This window comes from Passer montanus, unplaced genomic scaffold, assembly GCF_014805655.1.
Source record: "Passer montanus isolate IOZ18808 unplaced genomic scaffold, ASM1480565v1 scaffold114, whole genome shotgun sequence".
NCBI lineage: Eukaryota > Metazoa > Chordata > Aves > Passeriformes > Passeridae > Passer > Passer montanus.
The window spans coordinates 1,219,169-1,230,760 of NW_024358058.1; the positions used below are offsets into that span (position 1 = coordinate 1,219,169).

The following is an 11,592-nucleotide window of genomic DNA, read 5'->3' on the forward strand; positions in this document are numbered from 1 at the left end:
GATTAGGGAATTGTGCTTCCCGCTGGCGCGGCGGGCTTGGCTGGAGAGCAAAAACATAAATTAAAGGAAGTGTTCAAATGTCAGGGAAGAGGAATTTTTCAATCCCGGGATTGCAGACACAGGGCTCCTGGGCGGGCGGAGAGGAGCCAGGGACTCACCAGCACTGGCACAACTCCAGCTGTGCCAAACCCAAAATCCTGCTCGCTTGATGGAGATCTGCTCCCACCTCCTGCTTTTCACACATCTGGAAATGCCCCACGTGGGGAGACTCAGATGCGGGGCGGAATCTCCCCACAGCCACAGAAAAACCAAACATAGGAAGTGTCCTGTGAGGCCACACTGAAATCTGGGCACAAGGGCACCTGCACCTGCCCGCCCGCAGGAACGCCCCAACCGACAGCACAGGGAAATCACCACGAACCCCAAACTGCTGAAAGGACACATCCCGACCTCACCACCAACTGGTTCTTCACTCTTAATTTCAGAACTTGGTTAAAAATAAAATCCACTGCGGCGTTTTAGTAATTATTCTCCTGAACACAGATGTGGGGGGGAAAGCAGAATTGATGCCCCCTCCCAGTTCACGGACTGGAGCACCCAACACTGAACACCTGCTTTGCTCTGCCAGCGAAATGATACTGAAAACACTTGGGCTTCCACTTCTGCTGCAGCAAATACTGTAATGAAAGCTCTTTGCTGAGATGATCGTGCACAACATCAGTTCCAGGAAGGAAAATGCACTGGGAAAGACATTTTCTCATCCCTTCTACAACACAGTGTGAACATGGCCTGCAATGTGAGTCACACCAAGGCTCCAAATCCCAGCCTGTGCCAGGGCTGCTCCCACAAACAGGCACAGCCCCCAGCAGAGTGCTGGGTGAGGAACCTGAGCATGGCCCTCACCATACGGGTGATTCAAGCTGGGGTTTAACTTCTACAGAGCCTCTTTAGGTTTTAGTGAGTATCACAGAACCACAGAATGTCCTGGATTGGAAGGGACCCCCAGGGATGCTCAGGGCAGCCCCTGGCCCTGCACAGCCACCCCAACAGCCCCACCCTGAGCAGCCCTGGCAGCGCTGTCCAAACGCTCCTGGAGCTCTGGCAGCCTTGGGGCCGGGACCATTCCCTGGGCAGTGCCAGCACCCTCGGGGGGATCATCCCTGGTCACAGCCATCCCCTGTGGCTGCTTTTGGGCAGAAGGGAGAGGTGAAGTGCCTCCCTGCACCAGGGACAGGATCCAGGGTTAAAGCTGGGGAGATAAGCCCAAGGATTTCTCCACACTTGACTTGAGTCCAACAGTATTGCAGCAGCTCACTGTGCCAGTCACACAGAGGAGCAGAATTCTGTCCCTGACACCTTCCACAGCTTTGATCCAGGTCTAACCAGCAAAGCTTTGTACACCCAGATAGAGAATCCACACAGCCAGAAAACTTCTCCAGGAGCTTTGGACCACATCAGAAAACTGCAGAACAAAGTACTTCAGGCAGGGTGCTGAAAGCCTGGCTGGCTCTTCCCATCCCACAAGAACACAAGGATCAGGACCTGAGGGAGTGGGTGGAGCTGTGCCAGGGCTTGGCATGGAGCTCAGGGCAAGGTTATTGCCCCCGAGGGTGCTGGCACTGCCCAGGGAATGGTCCCGGCCCCAAGGCTGCCAGAGCTCCAGGAGCTCTCAGGGCTGCTCAGGGTGGGGGTGTTGGGGTGGCTGTGCAGGGACAGGGGCTGGGCTGGATGATCCCTCTGGGTCCATTCCAGCTCTGCACATTCCAGGATTCTGTGATCAGTGCAGACAAAAGAGCCCAGAGCTCCAGACCTGGAAGCAGCTTTCTGCTCTGGGTTCAAAAACATCCACCTCCAAAACACCCCCTGACAGCATCAAACCAGCAAACCAGGGCTGCCTACCTTAAGATATTTATGAAGAGCTGTATTATGCCTCTTTTATGTCTTTCAGCATACTCAGGACCTCGACTTTAAAGAGAGACCTATTTTTCCCCTCTACAGCTCTTGAAAAGACGCTTTTAGGACTGAAGGCAGCTCTTCCCTCCTCCTTACAGCACACGCTTTCAAAGCACTTCACACACATTCAATAATCTTTTCATCCTGCTCTGAAGCAGGTGGGTTTTAGTCGTCTCAGAGATGGAAAAAGCACTTCAGCCAAGTCAGGATGAGAATTTGCAATCTCCAGATTCCCAGTCCTGGACAGAAAACCCCATCAGCCTCAGTGCTCAGCCAGAACAGAATTTTCACAAACCTCCAAGGCACCCACATTCTGCTACCACACAGACAATCCCTGCAATAAAACACGGAATAGATTTCCCACACCAAGCATTCCATGTTTCAGACCCAGCTCAAACGTGCCCCTCACTCAGCATGTTTGTATTTATGGACCTGCTTCCAGACAGGAAGGAAAGGGAACTCCTGACACATCCAGCAGCAGTGAGGGAAAACTCATTCCTGCTCCTGCAGATCTCCAAGGGCCATGGAGGGCTCTGCACCACTGTCCCCAGAGCCTGGGAGCACACCAGCAGCGTGGGTGCAACACAGGGATCACGTCAACAACACCTGAACCTTGGGAAGCCTGGAGCCGTGAGGGTGGGCAAAAAAAGGGTGGGAACAGTGCTACATCCCACTAAATCCTCTTTCCACATCCTCTCTGCTCCACTGGCACATGTGCATGGCCCCCCCTCCCTCAACCTGCCAGGGCCAGCTCCACTTGCAGTTTTCAAAAGCTCCTTTCAAAGCTACGAAATTGCACCGAGAGTTTTGGGGTTCCTGCCAATCCTCTGGTGATCCTCAAACATCAAAGCCAGCCCCAGCCTCGAATCAATATGCTTAGCAGGCTGCTCCTTTAGATGTTATCCTTTTTTCTAGGCACCATCCCAGAAAACACCAATCTGTGCTGTAGCTCTTGGTGTAGAAACCCACCTGCCTTGGCAAAAAAATGACACTTTTAAAGCTTCTCTATCGAGTGATGTGATTAAACAGGTCAGAGCTGCCCGTGTGCATGGTTAGGAGGCTACTTCAAAACAAGACAGGCAGTTCCCCTGGCAGGGAGCAAGCCCTGGGGGATGGAGAACATGCTCCCAGAAGATGGTTGCCTGGTTCTGGCTGAGCTACTACACCCTCTAGTGTAAATCCTACAGATCCTTCCAGGCCAGGAGCCTCGGGCAGGCAGGGAAGGAGAGGAGCACTTCAGCCAGAATCTTCCCAGGAAGCTGAGCCAAGCACTGCAGAATAACTGCAAAAGTGTCTCCTGCTCCTACAGGAACCAGGAACATTTTGTGACCTGCTGGAGTCTGTTCTTAAAGCCTGAGACTGTAGCAGGTCCATTGCTCATCTCCCATTTCTCAGTTGGAATCACAGAATCCCAGAATGGTTTGGGTGGGAAGGGACCTTAAAGCCCATCCAGTGCCACCCTGCCATGGCAGGGACACCTCCCACTGGCCCAGGCTGCTCCCAGCCCTGCCCAGCCTGGCCTTGGGCACTGCCAGGGATCCAGGGGCAGCCACAGCTGCTCTGGGCACCCCAAGCCAGGGCCTGCCCACCCTGCCAGGGAACAATTCCTGCCCAATCTCCCACCCAGCCCTGCCCTGTGGCACTGGCAGCCATTCCCTGGCTCCTGTCCCTGCAGGCCTTGTCCCCAGTCCCTCTGCAGCTCTCCTGGAGCCCCTTCAGGCCCTGCCAGGGGCTCTGAGCTCTGCCTGGAGCCTTCTCTTGTCCAGGGGAGCAGCCCCAGCTCTGCCAGCCTGGCTCAGAGCAGAGGGGCTCCAGCCCTGGCAGCATCTCCGTGGCCTCCTCTGGCCTGGCTGCAGCAGCTCCACGTCCTCCTGCTGCTGTTCCAGGGCTGGGGCAGCTCTGCAGGGGGGAGCCAACACAGAACCAACATTAGAAAATGGCTGGAGGCGAACCCTGAGCTCAGACAGAGCTCACAGATCCCTGTCATGCCAGCTGTGCCATGTGCTGGATGCCAAGTTTGGCAAGAGGCAGGAATGGGCTCTGAGCTGGCTGCAGGGAGCAGTGCCTGCAGCTCTGCCTCCTCATCCTGCTTCTTTCACAAGTGGCAGAACCTTCCCTTGGGAAACCTGGCCCACACTGGGGGCTTTACCTGCCAAAAAAACTCTAAGTGCTGTAGATAAGTTGGATATTAAGAAAATGCAGAAATTATACAGAATAGATTCTATATAATAATTTCTATTAAGAAATAAAAATAATAATATAATAGAATATTATAAATATAAGAATAAGAATGTATAAGAAATTCTACAAGAACTTATAAGAAATTCTACAAAGAAATTAAGACTATATAGAATACAGAATACATAGAATACAGAATATATAGAATACAGAATATATAGAAAATATATTTCTTTCACAGAAAAGTTGTCAAGCACTGGAAGGGGCTGCCCAGGGCAGTGGTGGAGTCCCATCCCTGAAGTGTCCACACAATGTGTGGCTGTGGCTCTAGAGGACAGGGGCTGGTGTGACCACAACGGCTGAAGGTTGGATTTGATGAACTTTTCCAACCTTTACAATTCCATGATTGTAGGAAATTCTTACCCCCCAAAACTCAGCCTGCTCCCCCTGGCTCTGACACGCCAGGCCAAGCCTAGCAGGGCACTGGGGTATTTTTCTTGCCTTTCACACTCAGCTCACACCACCACTTCCAGCCAGCTCTGGCAGCCTCACACACTTCCCAGGGGCACACAGAGGTTTTCCCTTTCCCATTTCTAACTCCAGACCCAGCCCCAGCTGTAATCAAGCACAGCAGCACCTGGTGCAGGCCAGAATGGGCAATTCCAGCTCCAAAACTGACATTCCACTCAGATATTTAAAGATGTGCAGGAACAGCACACTGAAAGATAATTATATCATCTAAATAACCATCCTAATGCATTCAAGGGAGCTCTTAAAATTCAAAAGAACACCAAAATTGGCAAAAAAACCCCAAAAAACTTTGTCTTTCTAACCATTATCTGCCTGTGACAGCCCTGAGAATGCTTCTTTATTTTAAACTAAACTAGCAGTGGTGGTAAGCTGGCCTGGTAACCAGGAGACATCAATAATTAATCCTCTTCCAAACTTGAGAGCAACCCAAAGTTAAGTAAGCACACACACACACAAAAAAAAAAAAAAAAAACCAACCAAAAACAAAAAAAACCCAACACACAAGCTAGGCTTTGTTTTGGCAATTTCTGCTTCAGATTATTAGAGACTGTCCACAGCAGCATTATTATCCCATTTACCTAACAGAAATAACAAAGCTTTGACATAAAGAAAGCCAGCAGGGCTCTTCTGGGGAGAAGAATGAAGGTTTTTTCCTCCCAATAAATCAGCAGAACAGCAAATAATGTGTATAAATAAAATGACAAGAGCTGCTGAAGAACGGCCAACAATAGCTCACTATTGATCCTCGTGGGTCTGTTCCGAGTCAGGACACTCCTGACTCACGGCCTTTCCGTGCCAGGCTGCCTGGGGGAAGGCTGGCGGTGCCCCACAGGCCCTCGCGGGGGTCAGGCTGAGCACAGCCCCGGGAGCGCAGCCCGGGCCCCGCCTGCCGCTCCGCATCTAACGGGAGCTGGCAGCAGCTCGCCGCTGACACCGCAGCGCCACGTGAGCCCGGTGCCCGGGGCCACAAACAACGGACCGGGCAGCGCCGGGGCTGCCCGGAGCCTCGGGACGCCGCTCCGCAACCCCCGGCGAGCGGCGGGACCGCACGGAGCCCGGGCACCGGCACCGCCGGGCCGCACAGCTGCTCCGAACCTCCGGGAGCGCGGCCGAGCTGACAGCCCCGCCGGGCACAGCGACCCAGCCCGGGAGCGCCGCGCTGCGGAGCGGCGGAGGAGCCGCGGGCGGCCGGGACGCGCTCCCGCCTCACACGGCCGGTACCGGCCCCGCCGCCATCTTGGGAGCGCCGGGCGCGGCAGCGAGGACCCCGCGACGCCGCTGCCCGCACAGGGCTGCCCGCGGCGCGCCTGAGAGCGGGGCGGGGCTGAGGGCGGGCGGGAGCTGCGCCGGGACCCGGGCGTGGCGTGAGGGGAGCGGCAGCGAGCGCGGATCAGCCCCTGTCCCCGCACAAACAGCACAACAGCCCGCCCTGAGCAGCCTGAGAGCTCCTGGAGCTCTGGCAGCCTTGGGGCCGGGACCATTCCCTGGGCAGCCTGGGCAGTGCCAGCACCCTCGGGGGCAAGAGCCTTGCCCTGAGCTCCATGCCAAGCCCTGCCACAGCTCCAGCCCTTGGTGGGCTCCTGGCCCTGTCCCAGAGCAGAGCTCAGCCCCTGCCCCTCTGCCTGCCCTGGGCAGGAGCTGCAGCCCCCAGGAGCCTCCCCTCAGCCTCCCGTGCCGAGCTCCAGCGCTCCCGTTCCCGGTGGGGCTGCAGAGCCAGCGCTCCCGGGGCGCTCAGGGTGGGATTGCTGCCGTGCTGCAGGGCCGGGACTTGGACTCGATGATCCTTACGGTTCCCTCGCGGCTCAGGATATCCCAGGATTCTGCAATCCAACCTTGGCTGGGGGCTGGAGCCGCCTTCCCCTGCTGCCGAGCCCCCCGGCCATGGGCACAGTGACAGCCACGGGCTCCTTGCTCTGTGGCCTGCCAGCCCAGCATCCCCAGCACAGACCCCGGAGGAGCACACGGAGCACACCGGCAGAGCCTGCAGATCCCAGCATGGACCACAGCCCCAGCACCTTCCAGTATTCCCAGCATGGACCACCATGGACCACAGCCCCAGCACATTCCAGTATTCCCAGCACGGACCACAGCCCCAGCACCTTCCAGTATTCCCACCATGGACCACAGCCCCAGCACCTTCCAGTATTCCCACCATGGACCACAGCCCCAGCACCTTCCAGTGTTCTCAGCATGGACCACAGCCCCAGCACATTCCAGTATTCCCAGCATGGACCACAGCCCCAGCACCTTCCAGTATTCCCACCACGGACCACAGCCCCAGCACTTTCCAGTATTCCCAGCATGGACCACCATGGACCATCCCCAGCCTGCTGTCTCCAGCACAGACCACCAGCCCCAGCATGGATCAGTCCCTAGCATAAACCACTGTTAAAAATAGGTTAGAAGCGGTTGTAAAATAGTTGGTAATTTTTAAACATGTTCTATTAGTTTGGTTGTTGTGAAAGGGGTTAAAAGGGTAGTTATAAGGAATACAGCACTCAAAGTACCATATTACACCCGAGTAAAGTGCAGCACCCTCCAGCCTGGACAGAACTGCAATGGGCCAGTCAAGCCCCTTAAACCTTCATGCAAATGAAGGATCCAAAAAGAAACCAATCCAAAGGACAAAAACCAGGATATGAAGGGACATCTGACCCAGTGAGCGTGTGCTCCTCCTGGAGCACTGGGGACAGCACTGCTGAAGCAGCCCCAGCGCTGGCACTGCAGCTCCTGCTTGGCCTGCAGGCCCGATGCTTTAGGCCTTTCTTTTGTTATAATAAATGCTGAAATCACTTTTAGTACCGGGAGTCTGGTCCCGTTTTTAACACTGCCATGGAGCACCTTCCCAGCACAGCCCATCCACCCCAGCAGGGAGCACCTCAAACCAGCTCCCTGAGCCCCAGCACGGCTTGGGCCTCCTGGGGAGCAGCAGGACACAGGACGGGTTTGGGCAGTGACCTGAGGCAAAAACCAGGATATGAAGGGACATCTGACCCAGTGAGCGTGTGCTCCTCCTGGAGCACTGGGGACAGCACTGCTGAAGCAGCCCCAGCGCTGGCACTGCAGCTCCTGCTTGGCCTGCAGGCCCGATGCTTTAGGCCTTTCTTTTGTTATAATAAATGCTGAAATCACTTTTAGTAGCGGGAGTCTGGTCCCGTTTTTAACACCACCATGGAGCACCTTCCCAGCACAGCCCATCCACCCCAGCAGGGAGCACCTCAAACCAGCTCCCTGAGCCCCAGCACGGCTTGAGCAGCAGGACACAGGACGGGTTTGGGCAGTGACCTGAGGCTGAGGCCAGGCCAGGAAATGGTTCCACATCCCATGAGGGCCCAGCCCAGGGAGTCACCACACCTGCATTTACCAGCAGGGAAACTGAGGCACACAGTGACAGCGCTTTGGCTGAGCTCAGAGCAGGGGCCTGGAGCCTGTGGGGATCAGTCAGCTGAGGGCTGCCTTAGGTTGGAAGATGTGCTGGGGCTGTGTATTCTATCCCCATCTGTCAGAGCTGGGGCAGTTATCTCTGTTCATGGGGCAGTTTTCTTTATCTCCCCCACACCCAACCCTCCCTCCAGGAGATCTCTGCTGTCCATGGCCACTGAGTGTCCCTGCAGGGCTGATCAAATTCCATCCTCCACTGGGGAGATGCTGTGCCCAGGGCAGGAGCCAAGCATTCCTACCTGGATACAATCTGAGCCTGGAACACCCCAGCAGCCTTTGCCCACTGCATTCCCAGAGGAGCAGCTTTCTCCTGCCCTGCATTCCCAGAGGAAGAGCAGGCCCATCTCCAGCAGCCCTGGAGCTGCAGAGGAAAACTCCCCCCTTGTGCAGGATCCCTGCTCCAGCAGAAGCACAGCTGGCACTGCAGGAGGGCTGAGCCCCCATGGGATGGGGCTGTGCCACCCCCTGACCCACAGGGAGTCAGGGCCTGCTCTGACTCTGGCATTTTTATTTTTATTGTTATTTTCTTCCCTAATAAGGAACTGTTGTTCCTACTCCTATACCTTTGCCTGAGAGATCAATTGTTATAATTTCAAAATTATAATAATTCAGAGGGAGGGGTTTCTATTTTCCTTTTCAGGAGAGGCTCCTGCCCTCCTTAGCACACCCCTGTCTGTTCCAGCCCAGGCAGGGGCATCCGCAGCTCCTGGGAGTCTCTGGCACTGCCCCTGCAGGGTGTCCAGAGCAGGGAGGCTCCAGCTCCAGCAGGTGAGGCTGTTCTCAGGCCAGCAAGGACCAAGCCCTCGGAGGGGAAATCCCGTGGGGTGGAACAGGACAGCCCAGCCTGGAGAGACAGGACGATCCAGAAGAGCCTCACCTCTTGTGCAAGGAGAGCTGGGAAGCTCAAGGGCAATGCCAGGAACAACTGGGTGATGCAGAGGAAGGTGCACGAGGAGGAGCTGGCCTTGGCCAAAGGGAGGGACGAGGGAAAGGTTGCAAAACTGTGTTTTGTAATAGTCTCAAGTGAATAGAAACCCCCTTTGTTTTCCACATTGGGCACACGCTGCTGCCTCCCCCTGCCCATCGCTCCCAGCAGAACCCAGGAGCCCAGCACTGAGCAGAACCAGCAGCTGCTGACCCTGGGAAGCCTGAAAAATCCATAAAAAGCTTCTAAAAAGCCAGAAACCCCAGGAGATAAGCTGCCTTCCCTCGGGCAGAAACCCGGCCCTGGCACGAGGTGCTCTGCAGCTACTGGGGGGGGCTGTGCTGAGACCCCCACCCACCCCTCCCCTCCAGGCCTGGGAGAGCAAGCTCATCTTCCCCCACAAAAACAGAGTGGTTTTATTTCCATGGCATGGTTAAATCTATTTTATAGAACTTCAGCTGTGACAGAGAAGCTTCAAGAAAGACACACAACATAAAAGTGCAGACACATGGAGTATTTCCCTGCCTTACAATTCTCATCCTGTGCTTCCTCAACTCACAAACCAGCAAAATAAAATAAAATAAAATAAAAATAAAATAGAATAAAATAAAATAAAATAAAATAAAATAATAGAAAATAAAATACTTGTTTCTGCCCAGACCTGGAGGACTCCCCCCATGGAAAACCTTCCCAAAATCGGTGCTGGTGTTGCTGTTGCCTGCTCGCCTGAGCTCAGTTCACTGTGCTGCCCACTCAGCTCCCAGTCAGGAGCCCTGCTGCAGGTGCCGAGGGTCCCTGTGCACAGCCAGGCAGCTCCTCTGGAAGCAGCCCCCCCAAACCCCCCCGTCCTGCTCAGCACTCCAGGGAATCCCCCCAGCCCCCCCAAAGCCTCCTGGACTGAGCGAGGGACCCCCAGACCTGACCCCAGCACCTCAGAGCCCCCGCGCCTCTGCAGAGGAGTGAGGGGACCCCAGACAGGCTCTGATTCTGGGGGAGGAGGGGACGAGTGGGGCAGGGGGGCCCAGGGCGGGGCTGTCACCGACCTCTGCAGGGACAAGGGGGACAGGGGTTGGCCCTCGCCTCCCCAGGAGGGCCAGGCAGGGGAGTGTCACTGCACTGGGGCCAGAGTCACCCCTGGCACAGCCCTTCCTGCTGCTGGGGACACAGGGACCTGTCCCCAGTGACAGGGACACACCACACTGTGCTGGGGGACACAGGGACCTGTCCTGGTGCCAGGGTGACCTCACGCCTTGCCGGGTGTCCCCCACCCACCCAGCAGCAGCTCCGGGGCTGCCAGGGGTGCTCCTGGGTCACTTCCCAGGGCAGAGGTCACATCCAGCCGGGGGCTCGGGGTCCCCTGCAGTCTCATTCCCACCCTCCAGCCCTGCCCTGCCACCCACCCCCAGCTGGGTGAATGGGGTCGAGTTTTGGGAGAAGAGCCCAAAAAAATGGAAACCAGAGGCTGGTGTGAGCAGAGCCTCCCCCCACAGACCCCACTCCCTGCTCCTTGCTCTGCATCACCCCACCCGAGCGCCCAGGAGGAGTTTCTGCTCCCCAGGAGGAGATTTTAGATTTTCTCTGCATCCACATGGGAACTTCTCCAGCCTTGGCACGAGGTGCCAGGGGTGGGGGTTGTGAAGATGGAGGAGGGAACAGAGCTGGGAGAACAGGGCTTTCCTCACCTGGGGTCACATCTTCCCAGGGATGGGCTCACCAGCATGGTGACACCACTCCCAGTACCCCCAGTACCTCATCCTGGTACACCCCACATTTAACACCCCACAGCCCGCGTCCCCCCCGGGAGTTCCTTCCCAGACAGGGGTTCTCTGTGACACCCCATAATCCCATCCACGTCCTGGGCAATGGCCTGGCTGCTGCCTGCCCCCTGCCCAGCCCCAGCCCAGGGGGTACCAGCCACCCTGGGGGATGCTCCAGCTCCCCACGGGTGTTTCCAGCTCCCCGTGTTCTTCTGGCCCCCCAAAGGGTTGCTTTGCCTTCCCCAGGGGATGCTCCAGCTCCCCACGGGTGTTTCCAGCTCCCCGTGTTCTTCTGGCCCCCCAAAGGGATGCTTTGCCTTCCCCAGGGGGTGCTCCAGCTCCCCACGGGTGCTCCTGGCACACGAAGGGGATGCATCCCAGCCCCTCCTCCAGGCCGTTCTGGTCCCTCTATGGGATTTTCACCCCCAGGATGTTCCTAAGGGGACGCTCTGGCCCCTACAGGACAATGCTTTGCCACGAAGGGGCGGCTCCCAGCGCCCCACGGGGATGCTGTGGCCCCCGAGGGACACTTGAGTGCCGCAGGGTCCCAGCCCGGGTGCGGGTCCCACTGTCCGGGCGCTGTCACCGCGGGGCTGTGGCAGCCCGTGGGCCTCCCTTGGCCGTCCCAGCCTCCAGGAACGCTCAGGCATAGGATGACAAAGGGAAGCTCACAGGGGGCAGCGGGTCCGGCCCCGCACTCCTGCGAGAGCTCCTGCGGACAGAGGAGAGACGTGAGCGGACAGCAAGGGGAGCTGGGGATCCCGGGGGGCTGGGGGATCCCGGGGGGCTGGGGATCCCGGGGAGCTG

At 56.9% G+C, this 11,592-nt stretch overlaps 1 protein-coding gene across 1 annotated transcript in view; it reads right to left on the bottom strand.

Moving 5' to 3' along the window:
• REXO1 (RNA exonuclease 1 homolog) overlaps positions 1 to 447 on the bottom strand; it is a 39,058-nt gene extending 38,611 nt beyond the window's left edge. Inside the window, exon 1 of the mRNA XM_039696764.1 lies at positions 159 to 447. Coding sequence (XP_039552698.1) covers positions 159 to 444 — 286 coding nt within the window. The 5' untranslated portion in view covers positions 445 to 447. The remainder of the gene's footprint in view (positions 1 to 158) is intronic.
• Positions 448 to 11,592: the final 11,145 nt, after the last annotated feature.